Below are 25948 nucleotides of genomic sequence, written 5' to 3'. Positions count from 1 at the left end.
AACTGAGAAAAAAAAATCCAGAAAATCACATTGTCTGTTTTTTTAACATTTTATTTGCATATTATGGTGGAAAATAAGTATTTGGTCAGAAACAAACAATCAAGATTTCTGGCTCTCAGAGACCTGTAACTTCTTCTTTAAGAGTCTCCTCTTTCCTCCACTCATTACCTGTAGTAATGGCACCTGTTTAAACTTGTTATCAGTATAAAAAGACACCTGTGCACACCCTCAAACAGTCTGACTCCAAACTCCACTATGGTGAAGACCAAAGAGCTGTCAAAGGACACCAGAAACAAAATTGTAGCCCTGCACCAGCCTGGGAAAACTGAATCTGCAATAGCCAACCAGCTTGGAGTGAACAAATCAACAGTGGGAGCAATAATTAGAAAATGGAAGACATACAAGACCACTGATAATCTCCCTCGATCTGGGGCTCCACGCAAAATCCCACCCCGTGGGGTCAGAATGATCACAAGAACGGTGAGCAAAAATCCCAGAACCACCCGGGGGGACCTAGTGAATGAACTGCAGAGAGCTGGGACCAATGTAACAAGGCCTACCATAAGTAACACACTACGCCACCATGGACTCAGATCCTGCAGTGCCAGACGTGTCCCACTGCTTAAGCCAGTACATGTCCGGGCCCGTCTGAAGTTTGCTAGAGAGCATTTGGATGATCCAGAGGAGTTTTGGGAGAATGTCCTATGGTCTGATGAAACCAAACTGGAACTGTTTGGTAGAAACACAACTTGTCGTGTTTGGAGGAAAAAGAATACTGAGTTACATCCATCAAACACCATACCTACTGTAAAGCATGGTGGTGGAAACATCATGCTTTGGGGCTGTTTCTCTGCAAAGGGGCCAGGACGACTGATCCGGGTACATGAAAGAATGAATGGGGCCATGTATCGTGAGATTTTGAGTGCAAACCTCCTTCCATCAGCAAGGGCATTGAAGATGAAACGTGGCTGGGTCTTTCAACATGACAATGATACAAAGCACACCGCCAGGGCAACGAAGGACTGGCTTCGTAAGAAGCATTTCAAGGTCCTGGAGTGGCCTAGCCAGTCTCCAGATCTCAACCCTATAGAAAACCTTTGGAGGGAGTTGAAAGTCCGTGTTGCCAAGCGAAAAGCCAAAAACATCACTGCTCTAGAGGAGATCTGCATGGAGGAATGGTCCAACATACCAACAACAGTGTGTGGCAACCTTGTGAAGACTTACAGAAAACGTTTGACCTCTGTCATTGCCAACAAAGGATATATTACAAAGTATTGAGATGAAATTTTGTTTCTGACCAAATACTTATTTTCCACCATAATATGCAAATAAAATGTTAAAAAAACAGACAATGTGATTTTCTGGATTTTTTTTTCTCAGTTTGTCTCCCATAGTTGAGGTCTACCTATGATGTAAATTACAGACGCCTCTCATCTTTTTAAGTGGTGGAACTTGCACTATTGCTGACTGACTAAATACTTTTTTGCCCCACTGTATACCATATGTTGGAATCGGAGGTGTATATATCATATGCACACTGTGAGTCCCGCAATAACCTTCCAAGTAGTGGAAGGAGCCACGGCCTCGTCTATCACTCCTCAGTCAATTGCGTAATTGTCCTGACAAAACTGGTACAATGGAAGGAAATAAACATACCATGTACACGGGGATCATCATAAAAATTATACAATACTTTATTGGTATAGCAACAAATTGTTTTTAAAAACATTTAAAAATTCAAAGCTGAAATATGACAATCATTAACCCATGATAGTTTATACACTAAGTAATAGATGGATATTGAGTGAAAGAATTTGCAGGACCTAATTCTAACAAGGATATATGGTCAGCATCAAATATGAAGAAATATTTTACAATATAGTACTGTATGAAGATATAAGGTATAAATATTAAACTGCCTATATTATAGTACATCAATATAACCCAGCAGAGTGCTACACACACTACAAGGATGCTCCACCAGTAAGCAAATGAGCAGAAAATGCCAAACCAGCTTATAAGAAGGCACAGCCACGTCAAGACCCGCATGTAATCAAATCGAATAGTTTAAAGTTCATTTCATGATCACAAATAGATGCTGGCTAACTTCCCCGGGCTAACTAGATCACATGCACATGGGAGTAAGGTTCTGAACTCACAAATGGTAATGGAAGAAAAGGTGCCTGACGTGTCACCACACAAGATGGCTTTTTCAGGGGCCTATAGTGTGACTGTATGTGCTGGTAGATACAGTATATGTAAGTAATGAATTGAAATGTGAAAAAGTTGTGGGGCTTACCGGAAAACAGCTTCCAACGTTTGTGGCAAAGGAAGAAGGCGCATGCATCCTGTGGAGCACTGAAATAACGGGCCAAGAAATTAAAGCAGATGCCGTCTCGTCCATCACTCATCTCTCAATTGTGTAATTGCTCTGATGACTGGAGGCAGCTGAATTGCGTCTCCATGACAAACTGGTGGCAGTGGTGGGATCCGCACGATTCCTCCTGTTGTTATCCTTTACAAAATAGTGGCAGCGGTGGAATTCGCGTGATCTCTTCGGTGTCTCCGTGTCAATCTATAGTAAACAAAAACCTGAACTCATGAAAATTCCTGCTCAGTAGAGACTTTTAACAGAGCTTATCTGCAATACTTGCTCTGCTCCACTCTGTACACAGTTTTCATCCAGCCTCTGCCACACTTGCAAACAGCTGATTAGTTGGGGTTCCAACTGGGGAACCTCTATATGATATTGATGACCTATTTTGAAGATAATCTAGTAAATATCAACGCCTAGGCCATCAATGTGCTGAGAAATCCCTTTAAAAATGATATAGGTGATACATTCATTACTAATGGTAATACACTGCCATCAGGCAGAGCATGAACATTGAATATACAGTTTATTCAGTTATGTCCATATAAAGTATATTTAGACCATCCCCCTGTTTAGCTGTTTACTGAAACATTTTGGAACTAGATTTAAATGATGACTTTGGGCTCAAACTAAAGAACTGTGTCTATATTATGTGGGTATTAAATTCAAATCAGGACATTGAAGAAATGTTTTTCATATAACTTAACAGTAAGCAGATCAAGAGCAGGACTAAGCCCAGAGTTTTAACTGCTACAGAAAAAAATAACTCTGATATTGCTTTCCGTAAGACTATCAAAATTACTGCAATTACGGTAAGTTTCCAGTTTGGAAAATCCCAGCATGTCACAATAAACAAAATATTTTCAAAGAATCAAGGAAAATTCACATAACCGTGTTTTTAGTCCTACAAAAAGTGAACAAACAAATCTGCCCCTCCCCCCAAAAATAGAAAAGCGACCACTAATGGAGCTGGTCACACTCCCACAGATAAACTGCAGAAATAACATAGCATCTTCCCCAGACTGAAGACATAACTAAAGAGTTTGGACTTCACAATCAAATGAGTCCGCTTCCAAGGTGCTAAATTCCCAAAACAGGTAATATTTTCTTCTTTTGCACTTCTCCTGGGGATATAATTATTCAACTTTGCCTTCTTATTGTCCTGAAATGAATGTAAAAAGCATAGGGCAAAAAGCCAAACGACAGTGCAGTACTGCGGTACAGATTTTCTTTCCCAAGGTATTTTATTGTACTTACAATAGATCGATAAAAACATCATGCAAAGCCCAACTCAAGTTTCACCACTGCGACTTCAGGGCGTAACTTGCTTTAAACTCCACCTCATATTTATGTTAATTATCCGTGTCCACCCCAAACACATGTATAAAAAGGTTTTTCTTTATATAAAAAATTCACTCAATGTCATCTATCTTCATTCTGGCTGAATACAAACACCTGATAATAGAATAAAAATATATCAATGCATAATGATGACAAATGTAAAAAATATTCATAGTATTGATTCTGGCTGCCATAGTAACCCGTCAGCATCTTGAAATCATATTGCAGAAGGCCAATCTGATACTGTCAGAAATTGACTATAAATGCTTAACAGCAGTGATTCAAGTTCTGCACTGGCTGCTGATGTTTGACCAATAATCTAATGTGTATGAGTACTTAACAACTCTCTCCGATGACCTATGTAGACAGTCATGGCCAAAAGCTATCTTATATGTACAATTGTTGTGGCCAAAAGTTTTGAGACTGACAAAAATGTTGTTTTTCTCAACAATTTGTTGTCAGTGCTTTTATATATTTTAGTGAGATATTTCTATGGTTACTGAAGTACAATTTGATATGTTTATAAACTTTTACAAATGCATAAAGCTTAGGAAAATACTTAATATTTGCAGTGTTGTCCCTTAATTTTTCAGATGTCTGCAATTCACCCTGATCTGCTGGATATTAGCTTCTAGGCCAAGTCCAGAATGATGACAAAATATTCTTGTCAAATCAGTACTTGGAGTTTCAATGTTTTGTTCACTGAACCACTTAGTAAAGATGAGCAGATTGATCTGCAGAGAAAATTTGAGTCTAACCAGAGTCTAACTTCCCCTCAAAAATAGTAAGTGGCTAATCAAAGCGTGTTAACCTCGCGTCAGGCACTATAGGCCTGACAAGCACAGCTCACACAGATCGCTGCTATGTAGCAAAGCCGATCGTGCTGTGCCTGCTTCTAGCCTCCCATGGAGGCTATTGAAGCATGGCAAAAGTTAAAAAAAAAGTTTAAAAAAATGATGTAAAAAAATAAATAAAATATAAAAGTTTAAATCACCCCCCTTTCGCCCCAATCAAAATAAATCAATAAAAAAAAGTCAAATCTACACATATTTGGCATCGCCGCATTCAGAATCGCCCGATCTATCAATTAAAAAAAAGCATTAACCTGATCGCTAAACAGCATAGCGAGAAAAAAATTTGAAATGCCAGAATTATGTTTTTTTGGTCGCCGCAACATTGCATTGAAATGCAATAACGGGTGATCAAAAGAACATATCTGCACCAAAATACTAAAAACGTCATCTCGGCACGCAAAAAATAAGCCCTCAACCGACCCCAGATCACGAAAAATGGAGACGCTACGAGTATCGGAAAATGGCGGAATTTTTTATTTTTTTTTAGCAAAGTTTGGAATTTTTTTTCACCACTTAGGTAAAAAATAACCTAGTCATGTTAGGTGTCTATGAACTCGTACTGACCTGGAGAATCATAATGTCAGGTTTAGCATTTAGTGAACCTAGCAAAAAAGCCAAACAAAAAACAAGTGTGGGACTGCACTTTTTTTGCAATTTCACCGCACTTGGAATTTTTTTCCCGTTTTCTAGTACACGACATGCTAAAACCAATGATGTCGTTCAAAAGTACAACTCGTCCCGCAAAAAATAAGCCCTCACATGGCCAAATTGACGGAAAAATAAAAAAAGTTATGGCTCTGGGAAGGAGGGGAGTGAAAAACGAACGCGGAAAAACGAAAAATCCCAAGGTCATGAAGGGGTTAAACAGGTGTCAGGATCAGTGCAGCCGGTTGGAACGCTGCTGACTCTGCACCATCCAGCACAGTACGAATCCAGGACACAGCATCGCTTCATTTACCAGTGTCATCAAGTGTATTTAGCTCATATCTAAATTGTATTTTTTGCTTTCCTTAGAAATGGCCTCTCAGGCACATTGCGCCCGAGCACGTAATAATAATCTCTAATATATGATAATATGATCTGCCAGCCTTGCTTTTCTCTCTGCCAATGTGTTTCTCCTCCTGAGCTTTTAACATCTGAATCTGATCGAACAGTAGCATCTAACTGCCTTACAATTATTTTTTTCCCTAATTTTAATGTTCTGTAATAGTAATGTCCTGAAAGCAGGAGGATATTTGGTGGTAGTTGTGAAATTTGGGTACTTTTTGCGGTTTTACGTGTTCGTTTTTCGCTCCCCTCCTTCCCAGAGCCATAACTTTTTTATTTTTCCGTCAATTTGGCCATGTGAGGGCTTATTTTTTGCGGGATGAGTTGTACTTTTGAACGACATCATTGGTTTTAGCATGTCGTGTACTAGAAAACAGGAAAAAAATTCCAAGTGCGGTGAAATTGCAAAAAAAGTGCAATCCCACATTGGTTTTTTGTTTGGCTTTTTTGCTAGGTTCACTAAATGCTAAAAATGACCTGCCATTATGATTCTCCAGGTCATTACGAGTTCATAGACACCAAACATGACTAGGTTATTTTTTATCTAAGTGGTGAAAAAAAATTCCAAACTTTGCTAAAAAAAAAAAAAAAAAATTGCGCCATTTTCCGATACTCGTAGCGTCTCCATTTTTCATCATGTGGGGTCGGTTGAGAGCTTATTTTTTGCGTGCCGAGATGACGTTTTTAATGATAGCATTTCGGTGCAGATACGTTCTTTTGATCGCCCGTTATTGCATTTTAATGCAATGTCGCAGCGACCAAAAAAACGTAATTCTGGCGTTTCGAGTTTTTTTTTCCGCTACGCTGTTTAGCGATCAGGTTAATACTTTTTTTTATTTGATAGATCGGGCGATTCTGAGCGCGGCGATACCAAATATGCGTAGATTTGATATTTTTTTTATTGATTTATTTTGATTGGGGCGAAAGGGGGGTGATTTAAACTTTTATGTTTTTTTTATTTTTTTCACATTTTTTTAAACTTTTTTTTTTTTACTTTTGCCATGCTTCAATAGCCTCCATGAGAGGCTAGAAGCTGGCATAGCACGATCGGCTCTGCTACATAGCAGCGATCTGCTGATCGCTGCTATGTAGCAGAATTGCACGTGTGCTGTGAGCGCCGACCACAGGGTGGCGCTCACAGCGACGGGCAATCAGTAACCATAGAGGTCTCAAGGACCTCTATGGTTACCATTCACAAGCATCGCCGACCCCCGATCATGTGACGGGGGTCGGCGATGACGTCATTTCCGGCCGCCCGGCCGGAAGCGGTAGTTAAATGCCGCTGTCTGCGTTTGACAGCGGCATTTAACTAGTTAATAGGTGCGGGCAGATCGCGATTCTGCCCGCGCCTATTACGGGCACATGTCAGCTGTTCAAAACAGCTGACATGTCCCGGCTTTGGTGCGGGCTCACCGCGGAGCCCTGCATCAAAGCAGGGGAGCCGGCATCGGACGGTATAGTACGTCCGATGCCGGTAAGGGGTTAAATGGGGTTTTTTCGAATCTCTTTTAATACATCCCTATGATGGTCACTAATTAATTTTAGAGCTCAGAAATTGAGAAACATACAGTAGATATTATTGGCATTTTTCTAACTTGTGCCTGCCACTGCGCAGGGACTCAGGAATGCCATAGATGCACCTGACCCTCAGTATGACTGTTTGGCTCTATCTCTCTATCCAAAAGAAAAATAAAACTTGTCTGCGTCATGAATCTATTGTATAAACGTAAAAAAAAATCCCTTTAAATGTTTGTTTATGAATACTTTTTCCATTTTGTCTATCTCAATTAATTGTGAAAAATGTGCCTTTTCTTTCAGATTTTCATCAGTATATCAAGTCATTAATGGATAAAGATGGGGAACGTGAAACATTTCTGAATACTGCAAAAACAATGAAGTGATAATTTTTAAGATACATTTTTGTATATGAGATCTTAAGAGGAGCAAAGCATGTGTATTGGAAATAGAGTGGAGACAAGTCTATGCCCCACAATGGAAAAACCACTGTCTTCAACTGTAGCCTCCTGCTTCCGATATATTAATATCACTACTTTTGTGGATGGACAAAAGCCTATTACCTCTTCTTGGTTCTCTGCAATTTTCTCCCTTATCGGTCTTTCCTCCAACCTATTTGCTTTTTGTGTCCTGGTTGGTGCATCCAAGAGAACTCAAAGTCGTTCAAGGTCATCTTTTTTAATATTTCTCGGGGGTTTGGTAATGACAGACTTCATGGGACTATTAGTGACTGGTATTATTGTGGTGTCTTACCATCTAACTCAATTTGATTGGCAGATTCTTGATCAAAACTGTTATCTCTGTAACTTTTTTGGGTTATCTATGGTTTTTTATGGACAATGCCCCCTCTTGCTAGGTGCATCAATGGCTGCTGAAAGATTTTTTGGTATAACTAAACCATTTTCACATTCTGCCAATATTTCAAAAAAGAGAGCGTACTGTATTGTAGTTATGGTGTGGTGCTTCGCATTCTTTTTAGCATTATTTCCTATAATGGGCATTGGTAGTTACACATTACAGTACCCGAAGTCTTGGTGTTTCCTAACTTTGCTACAGGACCCAAAGAATAAAGCCTTTGGATTAATTTTTTCTTTCATCGGTATATTTTCCGTGTGCCTCTCCTTCATTCTGAATACAATCAGCGTTGTGACCCTTTGCAGAGTTTATCATGACCGTGAGTCAGTCCAAAGACGCAGAGACAGTGAAGTAGAAATGATGGTCCAGCTGGTTGGGATCATGATAATTGCTAGTGTCTGCTGGCTTCCATTGTTGGTAAGTTTACGCCTTTCACATTTTGTAGAGTTTTGTGAAAATTATTAAGTTGCTATCATTTTTTTCTGTTTATTTTTTTAGGTTGAAATTTCATATTCATATCAATACTGCTGAAATTTAAGAAGGATAATATAAGTCATTGTATTGCACTAGACACCAAGGATGCTAATAGGTCTCCTTAAAATCCAACATCATTAGGAAACATTTATTTAAAGGGATTGCCTGGTCCATATCAATAAGTCTGCATTCACTCTGTGTGGCTGCTTACATATGAATCCTTCCAGCTCATGCAATGTGAGCTGTGAGGATTCGCCAGTTTCTGAGCCAGGACCGGAGGGTATGTATGCATTTTACATACTCCCAGCCAGAGCCCATCCAGTGGGCAAAGCCTTGTTCCATACACTTGTTTAGATCCCTGCTGTGCCCTCTAGTTGGCCATGCCCACTGGATGGCTGGATACCTAGTGTATGGAGTGAAGCCACTGGGCTGGCGCTGGCTGTGAGTATGTATAACGCATACATACCCTCCACACAGCCAAAAGGACCAATACCTGGTTTAAAACCAACACTATGACTGTGCTTGATTGACCAGCAAACTCACCTGACCTTAACCCCATAGAGAATCTGACTATGAGGTATTGTCAAGAGGAAGATGAAAGACACCAGACTCAACAATGCAGACGAGCTGAAGGCTGCTATCAAAGCAACCTGAGCTTCCATAACACCTCAGAAGTGCCACAGACTGATCGCCTCCATGCCACTCTGCATTGATGCAGTAATTGATGCAAAAGGAGTCCTGACCAAGTATTGAGTGCATTTATTGAACATACATTTCAGTAGGCCAACATTTCGGATGTTAAAATCATTTTTTCAAGCTGATGTTATACAGTATTCTAATTTACTGAGATAATGACTACTGTTTTTATCAGTAGTTTGCACCTGTGCTGCTCCTTACTTTTATTAGTGGAGGCCTGCTGCATCCTGCTAGATGTGCATTTGTTATCTTATCAGACAGGGTTTTGGGAAAGCTGTATCTTATGGTATGTGTTTTTTTTTTTAATTTCTAGGAGGCTCAGTGGTTAGCACTGCAGCCTTGCAGTGCTGGAGTCCCGGGTTCAAATTCCACCAAGTACAACATCTGCAAGGAGATTGTATGTTCACCCTGTGTTTGCATGGGTTTCCTCCGGATACTCCGGTTTCCTCCCAGATTCCAAAAACATACTGATAGGGAATTTAGATTGTGAGCCCCAATGGGGACAGCAATGTTAATGTGTGCAAAAATGTAAAACGCTGCAGAATATGTTAGTGCTATATAAAAAAAAGAAGAACAATAAAGAAGAAGAAGAGTAAAGGCCACATTTCACAATCTAAATGGTGCTAATAGTGTGGTGTTGTTGCGAGTTCTGTTGTCGGGCTCCCTCCTGTGGTCATGAATGGTACTTCGGCTGGTTCTGTCCATGGACTTTCTCTGGTGGCTGTGGGTGTTTCTGAGTTTCCTTCCTCAGGTGACGAGGTTAATTCGTTGGCTGGCTGCTCTATTTAACTCCACTTAGATCTTTGCTCCAGGCCACCTGTCAATGTTCCAGTATTGGTCTAGTTCACTCCTGGATCGTTCTTGTGACCTGTCTTCCCATCAGAAGCTAAGTTCCAGCTTGTATTTCTTTGGTTTACTATTTTTCTGTCCAGCTTGCTATTTCGATTGTTCTTGCTTGCTGGAAGCTCTGGGACGCAGAGGGAGCGCCTCCGCACCGTGAGTCGGTGCGGAGGGTCTTTTTGCGCCCTCTGCGTGGTCTTTTTGTAGGTTTTTGTGCTGACCGCAAAGTAACCTTTCCTATCCTCGGTCTGTTCAGTAAGTCGGGCCTCACTTTGCTAAATCTATTTCATCTCTGTGTTTGTATTTTCATCTTTACTCACAGTCATTATATGTGGGGGGCTGCCTTTTCCTTTAGGGAATTTCTCTGAGGCAAGGTAGGCTTTATTTTTCTATCTTCAGGGCTAGCTAGTTTCTTAGGCTGTGCCGAGTTGCATAGGGAACGTTAGGCGCAATCCACGGCTATTTCTAGTGTGTTTGATAGGATTAGGGATTGCGGTTAGCAGAGTTCCCACGTCCCAGAGCTCGTCCTATATTATCAGTAACTATCAGGTCATTCCGTGTGCTCTTATCCACCAGGTCCATTATTGTCCTGACCACCAGGTCATAACAGTACAGGTGGCCCAAAGTACTAATGCATCTCAATAGAGGGATAAGAGAAGTTCTGAGACCATTTTTTTTTCTTTGTAGTGTGTTTTGTCTCTCTTTTCCCCTTTACATCTGGGTGGTTCAAAACACAGGTGTAGACATGGACATTCAAGGTCTGTCCTCTTTGATGGATAATCTCACTATAAGTGTACAAAACATTCAAGATTTTGTGGTTCAGAATCCGATGTCAGAGCCTAGGATTCCAATTCCTGATTTGTTTTTTGGTGATAGATCTAAGTTCTTGAATTTAAAAAATAATTGTAAATTGTTTCTTGCCTTGAAACCTCGCTCCTCAGGTGACCCTGTTCAACAAGTAAAGATCATTATTTCTTTGTTACGCGGTGACCCTCAAGACTGGGCATTTTCCCTTGTGCCAGGAGATCCGGCATTGCGTGATGTTGATGCGTTTTTCCTGGCGCTTGGATTGCTTTATGACGAACCTAATTCAGTGGATCAGGCAGAGAAAATCTTGCTGGCTCTGTGTCAAGGTCAGGATGAAGCGGAGATATATTGTCAGAAGTTTAGAAATTGGTCTGTGCTCACTCAGTGGAATGAATGTGCCCTGGCAGCAATCTTCAGAAAGTGTCTCTCTGAAGCCCTTAAGGATGTCATGGTGGGATTTCCCATGCCTGCTGGTCTGAATGAGTCTATGTCTTTGGCCATTCAGATCGATCGACGCTTGTGTGAGCATAAAGCTGTGCACCATTTGGCGGTACTATCTGAGCATGGGCCTGAGCCTATGCAATGTGAAGGCTGATAGACCTGACCGTTGCCCAGCAGAGAAACTGTTTGTCCCTGATAGATGGACTAGTAGAGTTATCTCTGACATTCATTGTTCAGTGTTGGCTGGGCATCCTGGAATCTTTGGTACCAGAGATTTGGTGGCTAGATCCTTTTGGTGGCCGTCTTTGTCACGGGATGTGCGTTCTTTTGTGCAGTCCTGTGGGATTTGTGCTCGGGCTAAGCCCTGCTGTTCTCGTGCCAGTGGGTTGCTTTTGCCCTTGCCGGTCCCGAAGAGGCCCTGGACGCATATTTCTATGGATTTTATTTCGGATCTCCCCGTCTCTCAAAAGATGTCGGTCATTTGGGTGGTTTGTGATCGCTTTTCTAAGATGGTCCATTTGGTACCCTTGTCTAAATTGCCTTCCTCCTCTGATTTGGTGCCACTATTTTTCCAGCATGTGTTCGTTTACATGGTATCCCTGAAAACATCGTTTCTGACAGAGGTTCCCAGTTTGTTTCGAGGTTTTGGCGATCTTTTTGTGCTAGGATGGGCATTGATTTGTCTTTTTCCTCGGCTTTCCATCCTCAGACAAATGGCCAAACCGAACGAACTAATCAGACTTTGGAAACATATCTGAGATGCTTTGTTTCTGCTGATCAGGATGATTGGGTGTCCTTTTTGCCATTGGCTGAGTTCGCCCTTAATAATCGGGCCAGCTCGGCTACTTTAGTTTCGCCGTTTTTCTGCAATTCTGGTTTCCATCCGCGTTTCTCTTCAGGGCAGGTTGAGTCTTCGGACTGTCCTGGTGTAGATACTGTGGTCGATAGGTTGCAGCAAATTTGGACTCATGTGGTGGAAAATTTGACATTGTCCCAGGAGAAGGCTCAACGTTTCGCTAACCGCCAGCATTGTGTGGGTCCCCGACTTCGTGTTGGGGATTTGGTTTGGTTGTCGTCTCGTTATGTTCCTATGAAGGTTTCCTCTCCTAAGTTTAAGCCTCGTTTCATTGGTCTGTATAAGATTTCTGAGGTTATCAATCCTGTGTCATTTCGTTTGGCCCTTCCTGCTTCTTTTGCCATCCATAATGTGTTCCATAGGTCATTGTTGCGGAGATACGTGGCGCTTGTGGTTCCATCCGTTGATCCTCCTGCCCCGGTGTTGGTTGAGGGGGAGTTGGAGTATGTGGTGGAGAAGATTTTGGATTCTCGTGTTTCGAGACGGAAACTCCAGTACCTGGTCAAGTGGAAGGGTTATGGTCAGGAAAATAATTCCTGGGTTTTTGCCTCTGATGTTCATGCTGCCGATCTGGTTCGTGCCTTTCATTTGGCTCGTCCTGGTCGGCCTGGGGGCTCTGGTGAGGGTTCGGTGTCCCTTCCTCAAGGGGGAGGTACTGTTGTGAGTTCTGTTGTCGGGCTCCCTCCTGTGGTCATGAATGGTACTTCGGCTGGTTCTGTCCATGGACTTTCTCTGGTGGCTGTGGGTGTTTCTGAGTTTCCTTCCTCAGGTGACGAGGTTAATTCGTTAGCTGGCTGCTCTATTTAACTCCACTTAGATCTTTGCTCCAGGCCACCTGTCAATGTTCCAGTATTGGTCTAGTTCACTCCTGGATCGTTCTTGTGACCTGTCTTCCCATCAGAAGCTAAGTTCCAGCTTGAATTTCTTTGGTTTACTATTTTTCTGTCCAGCTTGCTATTTCGATTGTTCTTGCTTGCTGGAAGCTCTGGGACGCAGAGGGAGTGCCTCCGCACCGTGAGTCGGTGCGGAGGGTCTTTTTGCACCCTCTGTGTGGTCTTTTTGTAGGTTTTTGTGCTGACCGCAAAGTAACCTTTCCTATCCTCGGTCTGTTCAGTAAGTCGGGCCTCACTTTGCTAAATCTTTTTCATCTCTGTGTTTGTATTTTCATCTTTACTCACAGTCATTATATGTGGGGGGCTGCCTTTTCCTTTGGGGAATTTCTCTGAGGCAAGGTAGGCTTTATTTTTCTATCTTCAGGGCTAGCTAGTTTCTTAGGCTGTGCCGAGTTGCATAGGGAGCGTTAGGCGCAATCCACAGCTATTTCTAGTGTGTTTGATAGGATTAGGGATTGCGGTTAGCAGAGTTCCCACGTCCCAGAGCTCGTCCTATATTTTCAGTAACTATCAGGTCATTCCGTGTGCTCTTATCCACCAGGTCCATTATTGTCCTGTCCACCAGGTCATAACAGGTGTAGGCAGGTGGCCACATTTCCTAATCTAAGTCAGATATAGAATCACTGCACTCAGTAGAAAGGTATGCTTTCAAGTGGATAAATTTTATTTGTGATGATTAGTGAGGCGACAGTTAAACGTTTCGGCTGAACTCCGGCCTTTATCATAAAGTCGCTAGAAAAAAAATAAAGAATATATACAATCAGAATACTTCATATATTAAAAAATTATTTACACAACATATACACATCAAAAGAGAGCCAGCATATCCGGGTTTGTATAAGTGCAATTATACAGATGCACTAAGGCTAGAGACATCAAGGAGCAAAAGGTACTGGGTATCGATCAGCACATGAATTGGGATAGAATATAGATTTACAAACAATAGAAATAAAATTAACATACCCTTTATGGTCATCTAGAAAATATTGGCACCGTATATGTTAATTTTTCCAATTAGACGCAATGTATCCTAAAGGTAAGGATAAGGGGAGGCGGTGTTAGGAAGGTTTACATAACTGCCATTGATATAGGGAACAAGTGCAGAACAATTGGAAGATAAATGAATGTGGTCTGTACTGGTGCACCTCAGAGTAATGTAATGTGACTCAGGGTAAAAGAGAAGTAAGAAGGGGAAAGAGGAAAAAAAAGGAAACACGTAGGTACCAGCTTGGTGGATGATCCAGTGGGGGGTTGCAGCAGGTCAGGGGAGCAATGTCCTGACAGTGGCACCTTGGGCTACAGGGGGTAACATAATTAGCGTGAAGATAGGTCATGATATAAGGCTTTATTGTGGGTAGGCAGATGTATGCAACGAAAGTACTTACAAATATTGGTGGCGCAGCGGTCATGCGGGAGCACAGGCGTGCTGGTGCAGTGTGTGTGTACTGCACGAGTGGGGGAACCCTTTTGGCTGCGCGCTGTCCGGTCATGTGACCGGAAATGGATCCGGAGCAATTGCGCGTGCGTTGTGGCCAGCCTGGTGTTCATAGACACCTGCGCATGCGTGGACATTGGGCGCCCGCTCTATGCGGTGGTGTGGAATGCCCTGACAGATTGCGGTCAGAGGGGAGGGAGAACGCCGATCGTATGGCGCCAGCGTCGGTAGGCATGTCTGCGCCTGCGTGGATGACAAGCAGCGTCATTGCTGCTTAGGAGGGAAGGAGAATTCTAATGGGGATATGAGAGTCCAAATTCTGGAAGTCAAAACACTGCGTCCCTGACATTTCCTAATCTAAATCGTTTGTGCTAATATTATTATGGTGCAGGCAATAGGTCACATTTAATAATTTCAATTGTTTGCGCTAATAGTGTGGTGTAGGAAGGAGGCTACATTTCCTAATCTAAATTAATTGTTCTAATAGTGTGGTACAGGTGTTAGATGCCCAAGCGAGGTAGTCGTGGGCAAGCTCTGGTCCCCACTCATTATGACATCCTACAGACAAGGGTGTCTCCTTCCTTGTGTCCAGCTGTGTATGTGGGTCTTTCCACTTATTTGTGGCCAGCATGCCCCTTCTGAATCCAGGAATCCCTCTTCTGGAACCAGGGCACAAACAGTCCAGGAGACACGTGGTTCAGAAAAACAAACTTTTACTGAGAGAATGTCTGTACAATAGTTACAAGCAGGTTAAAAGGATAAGGTAATGTCCACAGGGTTGTCATCATTCCCCTTTCCGGCTTTCCTAGCCCTTGGGGATCTTCCTCACCTCTAGTAGCATTTTTGGATTGCGATACCTGCCACCACATGTAGTCTGAGTCTATCTTTCTGTCTAGCTTCACAAGCTAAGTGTGTCCCTGGCCCCCGACATCCATCTCGAGGTTGCCCATGGCCATTAGATGGAATCACATGAAAGGTATTTACAGCAATCTTCTGTCCCGAATATTGAGCTCGCATCACTCTTAGCAGCCTACTACCCCTGCTGCATATCTACTCCTGCCTTCGTATTAACTAAACTGTCACTTCTTGCCTCTGCCTCTAACACTCAGTTCCCCCTCCCATCTGGGTTGGCCACTTCAGTTAACCTTGTCCCAGCTAACTACAACCCCATAGGGTATCTTACCAGTTTCTCATACAAGTACATAAACACATTTAACCCTTGGGGTCTGGAAGCAATCCATGAGCTTCCAAAATCATTACATTCCCCCACACTTTAATCATGGTCATCCCTGACCATGCCAAACCTTAAAATGAAAAGTTAAAACAGAAACTAGGCAGTTTAAATATTATTTATAAAATACCGACAGCGAGTTGTCCTTGACATCCCCTTCTTAGAGCAGGCCCTTCTCAGTTAAGTTGTCACGCCGTAAGCAGCGTTAAAGGGGCAGGAGGGCGTACTGGAACCCGCACCTGTCCCTACCACTATAATGGGGCCCTGGCTTTCCCTTATCTCAGGGGTACCTATGATGGTTAGGAGGCCCGAGCCGCCAGCGTCTCCCTGTCTACTGTGCAGTCCCTATAAATGGCCTCCTCTCCCCCCAGGCAGGAGGACTGCACCAGTGTATAAACACAACAATAAACAGGGTATACAGACAAGGTAACTAAAAGTCTCAAACTCACCAAATGCTCACACAACCACAGAGGGTACACATAGAAGGGAAGAGAAGGAGAAAACTAGGACACCATTCTCTGTAATAAACCTCCAAGCTCCAAGTATGACTCTCCTTCAACCTCCAAGCCAGGCAGCAGAACTGATCACTGACACTAGCTGTAGTCAAGGCTGGGTCTATATAGAGGAGGAGATTACAAAAATCCACTTCAGCTGGGACACCCAGCTCACAGCAACTTAGCAAATAAGGTTAATTCCTGCACTGCTGGCACAAAGCAGCCAGGTCAAAATACAGGAGAAGAGCTTCTGTTCACTGTATGTGAACGAGGCCCAGAGCGCTGCTGTTCTCTGGAACTTCTCTGTCGCGGTAGCCCAGTGACAGTACCCCCCTTCTACGAGGGACCTCCGGAACCTCAGGACCAGGTTTCTCAGGATGAGCTGTATGAAATGCCCAAACCAACCTAACCGCATGGACATCGGCAGCAGGTACCCACGTCCTCTCCTCAGGACCGTACCCTCTCCAGTGTACCAGATATTGTAGGGACCAACGAACTAAATGAGAATCCATAACCCTGGAAATCTGGAACTCGATATTTCCATCAACAAGGACCGGTGAAGGAGGTGAAGGGGACGGATTGGATAACGCCACAACCTTCTTGAGTAAGGAGCGATGAAAAACATTATGGATCTTAAATGACTGAGGCAAAGCCAGCCGAAAAGCAACAGAATTCACGACGGCCACAATCCTATAAGGGCCAATGAACCTAGGGCCCAATTTCCACGAAGGAACTCTCAGCTTAATATTTTTCGAGGACAACCAAATCCAATCCAGGTCCAGACCTTCCACACGTCTCCGATCAGCTGCATTCTTATACCTGGAACCCATCCTCTTTAAATTATCAAGAACCCCTTGCCAAACGGACGTGATGGACGAAGAAAACCTCTCCTCTTCAGGCACCCTTGAGGAATCCTTCCTATTAAAAGAGCTGAATTGAGGATGAAAACCATATGCCCCGAAAAATGGGGACTTACCAGTGGACTCATGAGTACGGTTGTTTTTAGCAAACTCTGCCAACGGTAAGTATTTAACCCAGTCCTCCTGATTTTCTGAAATGAAACACCTGAGATAAGTTTCAAGATTTTGATTTACACGTTCTGTTTGACCACTAGATTGAGGATGAAAAGCTGAAGAAAATGACAAATGAATCCCCAACCGGCTGCAAAAAGCCCTCCAAAACTTAGAAATAAACTGCACCCCACGGTCTGATACAATATCTGAAGGAACACCATGCAATCTCACAACCTCCTTGAAAAAGATCTGTGCCAGAGTCTTGGCATTAGGTAACGCGGGAAGAGCAATAAAATGTGACATCTTGCTAAATCTGTCAACTACGACTAAAATAACTGTATTACCCTCAGAAATCGGAAAGTCAGTGATGAAGTCTATTGACAAATGGGTCCAAGGTCTATTGGGAATCTCCAGAGGTTAGAGAAACCCAGACGGGCGAGTATGAGGCATCTTGGAACGCGCACACACACTGCAGGCAGTGACATATTCCTGTACATCATGATTTAACCCAGACCACCAAAAACGTCGAGTCAGAAGGTCTGAGGTAACCTTACTTCCAGGGTGTCCGGCCAGAACCAAATCATGATGTTCATTGATGACCCTAAGACGAAGATTAGGAGGAACGTACAGTTTACCTAAAGGACAGGCTGCTGGGGCGTCCCCCTGCACCTCTACCACCTCTCTCTCAAGATCCGAATGAATTGCGGCGACAATTACACCCTTCTGCAGTATAGGACCTGGCTCAGAATTATCCCCACCCCCTGGAAATCAACGGGATAATGCATCGGCCTTGACATTCTTGCTTCCCGGCCTATACGTAATGTAGAAATTGAACCTGGCGAAGAACAGAGACCACCTAGCTTGCCTAGGTGTGAGACGCTTTGCAGATTCTAAATACAACAGATTTTTGTGATCTGTGATCACCATGACTGGGTGAAGTGCTCCCTCCAAAAAATGGCGCCATTCTTCAAATGCCCATTTAATTGCCAACAGTTCCCTGTTACCAATATCATAATTCCTCTCAGTAGGTGATAATTTTTTCGAGAAAAATGCACATGGACGCCACTTACTCGGAAAAATCCCCTGTGACAATACAGCTCCCACCCCCACCTCAGAGGCATCCACCTCTACCACAAATGGCTGCGTGATGTCAGGCTGTATTAATATGGGTGCAGTAGAAAAACACTTCTTCAAAGTCTCAAAAGCCTGACCGGCAGCACTGGACCAGGCAGAGAAGTCTGTGCCTCTCTTGGTCATATCTGTTAAAGGTTTGGCTACTACTGAAAAGTCTTTAATAAATTTGCGATAGTAGTTTGCAAAACCTAAAAACCTCTTTAAGGCCTTAAGGTCCTCAGGACGCTCCCACTCCAGGACTGCATTCACCTTAGCCAGATCCATACGAAATCCTGTGGAGGATAAGAAATAACCCAAGAACAGTATCTCTTTGACCGCAAACATACATTTCTCAAGTTTGGCAAATAGTTTATTGTCCCTGAGTACCTAAAGGACCTGCCGTACATGATCCTGATGGGACTCGAGGTCAGGGGAATAAATTAAGATGTCATTGAGATATACCACCACAAACCTACCTATCAGATGACTAAGTATATCATTGACAAAGCGTTGGAACACCGCAGGAGCACCACACAATCCAAAAGGCATGACCAAGTTCTCGTAATGTCCCTCTGGAGTATTAAACGCCGTTTTCCATTCATCCCCCTCCTTCATCCGAATGAGATTATATGCCCCCCTGAGGTCTAATTAGGAGAACCACTTAGCCCCCACGATTTGATTAAAGAGGTCCGGAATAAGAAGGAGCGGGAAAGAATCCCGGACGTATGGCGCAATCATAAGGACGGTGTGGAGGTAGCTCTTGACTCCCCTCCTCAGAGAATACATCCTCAAAATCTGAGATGAACTCCGGCAGAACCTGAGAACTCAACCCGGCCAACCGAGTGCCCAGGCAATGTTTCAGGCAAAACTCACTCAATCTAGTAATCTCCCGAGTCTGCTAGTCTAACACCGGGTTGTGTAACGTGAGCCATGGTAAACCGTGAACTACAGGCGACGGCAAACCCCCCAACACATAAAAATCTATTGACTCAGAGTGCAACGCCCCTATTTGTAGGTTCACCCCACGGACGATCTGAGTGAAAGTCCCCTGGCTCAAAGGTGCAGAGTCAATAGCAATTATAGGTATGGGTCTAGACAACTCTTGAGTCTTAAGCCCATGTGCCTGAACAAACCCAGCATCAATTAAATTAAACCCTGCCCCAGAGTGCAGAAAGGCAGAGATATTGAGCCTACTTTCACCAAGACGAATCTCGGCTGGTAGGAAAAATTGTGGTTTACCTAAGGAGGAAACTAGTACACCCGAGTTGCCAACCTCCCCGCAACCCGGGCTCAATAGTTTTCCGGCGGTTGTCTTTTAGAAGGACACACATTCACATAATGACCCCTTCTGCCACAAAAAAAACATGCACCTCCCTTACGCCGTACCACCGCAGCCCCCTTAGAACAAGATGCACCACCCAACTGCATAGGTTCTCCTAGAGACTCAAAATCTGAATTACCCTTGAAAAGCGGCAATTCATTAAGACTCTGGCGCAGGCGGCGGTCCACACGGATCACAAGAGACATAGCTGCCGCCAGTGTGGTTGGTGTCTCCTGTAGGGTGAAGGCATCTTTTATTTTATCAGATAGGCCCTGATAAAATTGACTGCGGAGTGCAGGATCATTCCACAATGTGTCAGTAACCCATCTCCGAAACTCAGAGCAGTACTCCTCTACCGGCCGGTCTCCCTGTGTAAGAGGGCGTGGACTCAGCGAGGGAGACGTGATCAGGATCATCATACACTTGACCTAAGGCTTGAAAAAACTCCTCCACAGTCCGTAACGGCAAAGCATCAGCGGGAAGTGAAAAAGCCCAGGCCTGAGGGTCACCCTGTAGGAGCGATACTACAACTCCAACCCTCTGCTCCTCTGAACCTGAAGTGTGAGGACGCAACCTAAAATACAATTTACAGGCCTCCCTGAAAGTAACAAATTTGTCGCGCCCCCCAGAGAACCTGTCAGGTAACGCAATTTTAGGCTCCAACGTAGCTTGTGGAGGTATAGCAACCCCTGCAGTGGCCACTGGAGTGCACTGTACAACCGCCGAGCGGAGGTCAGCCACCTCTAGACTGAGCTGCTGTAATTGTCCAGCTAAAGCAGCAATGGGGTCCATATTGGACCAAGAAAATTTTTAGGGTCAGTGATACTGTCACGCCGTAAGCGGTGTTAAAGGGGCAGGAGGGCGTACTGGAACCTGCACCTGTCACTACCACTGTAATGGGGCCCTGGCTTTCGCTTATCTCAGGGGTACCTATGATGGTTAGGAGGCCCGAGCCGCCAGCGTCTCCCTGTCTCCTGTGCAGGCCCTATAAATGGCCCCCTCTCCCCCCCAGGGAGGAGGACTGCACCAGTGTATAAACACAACAATAAACAGGGTATACAGACAAGGTAACTAAAAGTCTCAAACTCACCAAATGCTCACACAACCACAGAGAGTACACATAGAAGGGAAGAGAAGGAGAAAACTAGGAAGGAAAACAGGTTTAATAAGCAACCAAAACAACAGACACCAATCTAACATAGTAACATAGTTAGTAAGGCCGAAAAAAGTCCATCCAGTTCAGCCTATATTCCATCATAATAAATCCCCAGATCTACGTCCTTCTACAGAACCTAATTGTATGATACAATATTGTTCTGCTCCAGGAAGACATCCAGGCCTCTCTTGAACCCCTCGACTGAGTTCGCCATCACCACCTCCTCAGGCAAGCAATTCCAGATTCTCACTGCCCTAACAGTAAAGAATCCTCTTCTATGTTGGTGGAAAAACCTTCTCTCCTCCAGACGCAAAGAATGCCCCCTTGTGCCCGTCACCTTCCTTGGTATAAACAGATCCTCAGCGAGATATTTGTATTGTCCCCTTATATACTTATACATGGTTATTAGATCGCCCCTCAGTCGTCTTTTTTCTAGACTAAATAATCCTAATTTCGCTAATCTATCTGGGTATTGTAGTTCTCCCATCCCCTTTATTAATTTTGTTGCCCTCCTTTGTACTCTCTCTAGTTCCATTATATCCTTCCTGAGCACCGGTGCCCAAAACTGGACACAGTACTCCATGTGCGGTCTAACTAGGGATTTGTACAGAGGCAGTATAATGCTCTCATCATGTGTATCCAGACCTCTTTTAATGCACCCCATGATCCTGTTTGCCTTGGCAGCTGCTGCCTGGCACTGGCTGCTCCAGGTAAGTTTATCATTAACTAGGATCCCCAAGTCCTTCTCCCTGTCAGATTTACCCAGTGGTTTCCCATTCAGTGTGTAATGGTGACATTGATTCCTTCTTCCCATGTGTATAACCTTACATTTATCATTGTTAAACCTCATCTGCCACCTTTCAGCCCAAGTTTCCAACTTATCCAGATCCATCTGTAGCAGAATACTATCTTCTCTTGTATTAACTGCTTTACATAGTTTTGTATCATCTGCAAATATCGATATTTTACTGTGTAAACCTTCTACCAGATCATTAATGAATATGTTGAAGAGAACAGGTCCCAATACTGACCCCTGCGGTACCCCACTGGTCACAGCGACCCAGTTAGAGACTATACCATTTATAACCACCCTCTGCTTTCTATCACTAAGCCAGTTACTAACCCATTTACACACAATTTCCCCCAGACCAAGCATTCTCATTTTGTGTACCAACCTCTTGTGCGGCACGGTATCAAACGCTTTGGAAAAATCGAGATATACCACGTCCAATGACTCACCGTGGTCCAGCCTATAGCTTACCTCTTCATAAAAACTGATTAGATTGGTTTGACAGGAGCGATTTCTCATAAACCCATGCTGATATGGAGTTAAACAGTTATTCTCATTGAGATAATCCAGAATAACATCCCTCAGAAACCCTTCAAATATTTTACCAACAATAGAGGTTAGACTTACTGGCCTATAATTTCCAGGTTCACTTTTAGAGCCCTTTTTGAATATTGGCACCACATTTGCTATGCGCCAATCCTGCGGAACAGACCCTGTCGCTATAGAGTCCCTAAAAATAAGAAATAATGGTTTATCTATTACATTACTTAGTTCTCTTAGTACTCGTGGGTGTATGCCATCCGGACCCGGAGATTTATCTATTTTAATCTTATTTAGCCGGTTTCGCACCTCTTCTTGGGTTAGATTGGTGACCCTTAATATAGGGTTTTCATTGTTTCTTGGGATTTCACCTAGCATTTCATTTTCCACCGTGAATACCGTGGAGAAGAAGGTGTTTAATATGTTAGCTTTTTCCTCGTCATTTACAACCATTCTTTCCTCACTATTTTTTAAGGGGCCTACATTTTCAGTTTTTATTCTTTTACTATTGATATAGTTGAAGAACAGTTTGGGATTAGTTTTACTCTCCTTAGCAATGTGCTTCTCTGTTTCCTTTTTGGCAGCTTTAATTAGTTTTTTAGATAAAGTATTTTTCTCCCTATAGTTTTTTAGAGCTTCAATGGTGCCATCCTGCTTTAGTAGTGCAAATGCTTTCTTTTTACTGTTAATTGCCTGTCTTACTTCTTTGTTTAGCCACATTGGGTTTTTCCTATTTCTAGTCCTTTTATTCCCACAAGGTATAAACCGCTTACACTGCCTATTTAGGATGTTCTTAAACATTTCCCATTTATTATCTGTATTATTAGTTCTGAGGATATTGTCCCAGTCTACCAGATTAAGGGCATCTCTAAGCTGGTCAAACTTTGCCTTCCTAAAGTTCAGTGTTTTTGTGACTCCCTGACAAGTCCCCCTAGTGAAAGACAGGTGAAACTGCACAATATTGTGGTCGCTATTTCCTAGATGCCCGACCACCTGCAGATTTGTTATTCTGTCAGGTCTATTAGATAGTATTAGGTCTAAAAGTGCTGCTCCTCTGGTTGGATTCTGCACCAATTGTGATAAACCTCCAAGCTCCAAATATCACTCTCCTTCAACCTCCAAGTCAGGCAGCAGAACTGATCACTGACACTAGCTGTAGTCAAGGCTGGGTCTATATAGAGGAGGAAATTACAAAAATCCACTTCAACTGAGAGACCCAGCTCACAGCAACTTAGCAAATAAGGTTAACTCCTGCACTCCTGGCACAAAGCAGCCAGGTCAAAATACAGGAGAAGAGCTTCTGTTCACTGTATGTGAACGAGGCCCAGAGCGCTGCTGTTCTCTGGAACCTCTCTGTCGCGGTAGCCCCATGACATAAGGGCCCTGGAAAAACAACTGTGATAGTCCGTGTCCAATAAACCTTTCAATACTGCTGGTCCTTCTCGGTAAGGACCCATGAAACAGAACGTCCATGTCCTTTAATATCAATATGTCCTTAGGCCAATACTTAGATGATCTGCAGTTAAGACGTGGTCCACAATGGCGCAATCGAGGTTGGGGTTGATGTCAACAACCCGCTGAGAGAACCATCTTCCACTATTCCAGCAGAAAAAGGTGCAATAGGCACAACAAAACAAAGAAAACCGTTCTATAAGAAAAACAAGTCTATAAACAGTCACTTAAGTAAACTTCGGACTCTTCTAGCTCAGAGGGAAATGTAAAAGTCCCTTTTATTTCTTTTTTACCACAACAGTCCATAACAGTTCTGGCTTCAGGACAGGAGGCATTGCCCTCAACAGAGATAAACTGCTACTGCAACTTCAGCAAATCTTTCTCCAACTCTTTCTCAACAACAACCGGTGACCTCATAAGCCGGTTAAGGCTTGTTAAGGCTTGGCACGAGCCTTCTTCCTCTCCTCCATGCGGTGGGGGATGGCGGTCTAATCCATATCCAAGGCTGGTCTGGAAACTTTTCCGGACAAGGGTTAACCTCCACGGCAGCTGCATTCCCACAGCCCACTAGAGTAGACCCATAACTCACCATGTTGAATTATTGGTTCAACTGTACTGTGGCAGCTCCAGTCCTGACCTCGGGCTTCAGAACTGATGTGCTGAATCCACTTGCTTCTCTTTGGAACAGATCTGCCGCTGGGTTTCTAGGATGGGTCCCCGTCCTCTGGCAAGTCGTTCCCTGATCACTGGCTTCTCATTCATTACACTGATCCAACTCTTCCTCCTTAGGGTTAGATGCGCTTCCCCTGGAGTAGACCTGAATCCTTGTGGGGCCTCCCTGACCAATTTCTGCCAAGCCTCTTCGGCCTCTGTGGCCTGACCCTGCAGGGCCTCCCACTGGGCCAGTCGGTCAAATACCTCCCGATCCTTTTCTAGGGTTTCTTCCCAGGTATAAGGCTGCTCAAACGCTGTGGCATACCATCCCTTTTGGCTTTGGCACTAAAGAAACCTGTTTGCAAATTGTCGCACCTTCATTTTTTGATTTTTTGATCTTTTAAACAGACTAACAAAAGTTAATTTTTAGAGTTTTTTTTCCCCTGGTGTTTAATGAATTTTGAGACCCTATTACTTTCTAAAAGGTTTTGTCTTAAATACCTGGGCTCCAGAGGCAGTCTGGGGGTTGAGTGTCTGGAGAGAAACACTCCAGAGAAGTGGTTTGTGCTGTATTTTAGGCCTGAACCGCGGCTCTTGCTAACCCTGAGCGGGCTGACCCCGCTACTACAAGGACTGTACCTAGAGCTACCATTTTGTTTTACTTTGCTCTTTTGCCCAGAGGACCGTGTTTATTTTGTGCTTAACCCTTGGTTTATCCCATATGTAATAAACCAAGTGCATCCTTCAAGCCGTAGTGCTCCCGTGTCTACCTCCATGTGCAGCTGAATAAGCCAATCTACCACACTGTATTTTTATTTTTTCTATCCTTATTTCCATTTCTATATCTACATCTTTTTTCTCCATTATTGCTTTGCACTTTTGGAGCTAATAAATTTCCCAATTGTTGGACTTTATGGAAGACATACATAGGATTATTGGGAATAAATTCCCCCATTATGGGATCATGCTTTAACCTCTTCCCGACCTGTGACGCCACGTAGGCATCATGAAAGTCGGTACCAATCTGACCTGTGACGCCTATGTGGCGTCATGGAGGGATCGCGTCCCTGCAGATCGGGTGAAAGGGTTAACTCCAATTTCACCCGATCTGCAGGGACAGGGGGAGTGGTAATTTAGCCCAGGGGGGGTGGCTTTGCCCCCATGTGGCTACGATCGCTCTGATTGGCTGTTGAAAGTGCAATTTGTAATATTTCACCTATGAAATTTGGTGAAATATTACAATCCAGCCATGGCCGATGCTGCAATATCATCGGCCATGGCTGGAGACCGCGATCTGACCCCCCTACCGACTGACAGCGACGATCTGCCGACGCTGTCAGTCTTTCCTCCCCTCCGATTTGTGTTCCCCTGCCCTCCACTGCTTTCCTCTCCCCTCCTCTCCACTCCGGTGCCCCCCCGCTGTCCGATCCCACCCCCCCTGTACCGCTGGAGTCCCGGGGATCCTCCCAATGTCCATCCGGCATCTTCGATGGGCGCCGCCATCTTCCAAAATGGTGGGCGCATGCGCAGTGCGCCCGTCAGATCTGCTGGCCAGCAGATTCGTTACAGGTACATTTTGATCACTGTGATAGTTTATATCACAGGGATCAAAATAAAAAAAATAGTAAATAAAGCCCCCCCTTATCAGCCCCATAGGTAGGTAAAATGATGAAATAAATAAAATATATTTTTATTTTTACACTAGGGTTAGAACTAGGGTTAGGATTAGAACTAGGGTTAGGTTTAGAACTACTGT

The 25948-nt window shown here is 43.7% G+C and overlaps 1 protein-coding gene across 4 annotated transcripts in view; it reads left to right on the top strand.

The window, feature by feature from the left end:
* The window catches only part of TBXA2R (thromboxane A2 receptor), a 226653-nt gene that overhangs the window by 165033 nt on the left and 35672 nt on the right, over positions 1 to 25948 (top strand). For 3 of the 4 annotated variants that reach the window (XM_069740437.1, XM_069740446.1, XM_069740462.1), the window contains exon 2: positions 7435 to 8403. In XM_069740437.1, the coding sequence (XP_069596538.1) occupies positions 7567 to 8403 (837 nt within the window). In that variant the 5' untranslated portion in view covers positions 7435 to 7566. Of the gene's footprint in view, positions 1 to 4400; positions 4500 to 7434; positions 8404 to 25948 lie in introns of those variants that run through there. The other variant, XM_069740454.1, reaches the window with a different exon arrangement.

Source organism: Ranitomeya imitator, chromosome 1, assembly GCF_032444005.1.
Source record: "Ranitomeya imitator isolate aRanImi1 chromosome 1, aRanImi1.pri, whole genome shotgun sequence".
In the NCBI taxonomy this organism is placed as follows: domain Eukaryota; kingdom Metazoa; phylum Chordata; class Amphibia; order Anura; family Dendrobatidae; genus Ranitomeya; species Ranitomeya imitator.
Note: the sequence above shows the minus strand (reverse complement) of the source record. Positions and strands in the feature narration are given on the sequence as shown.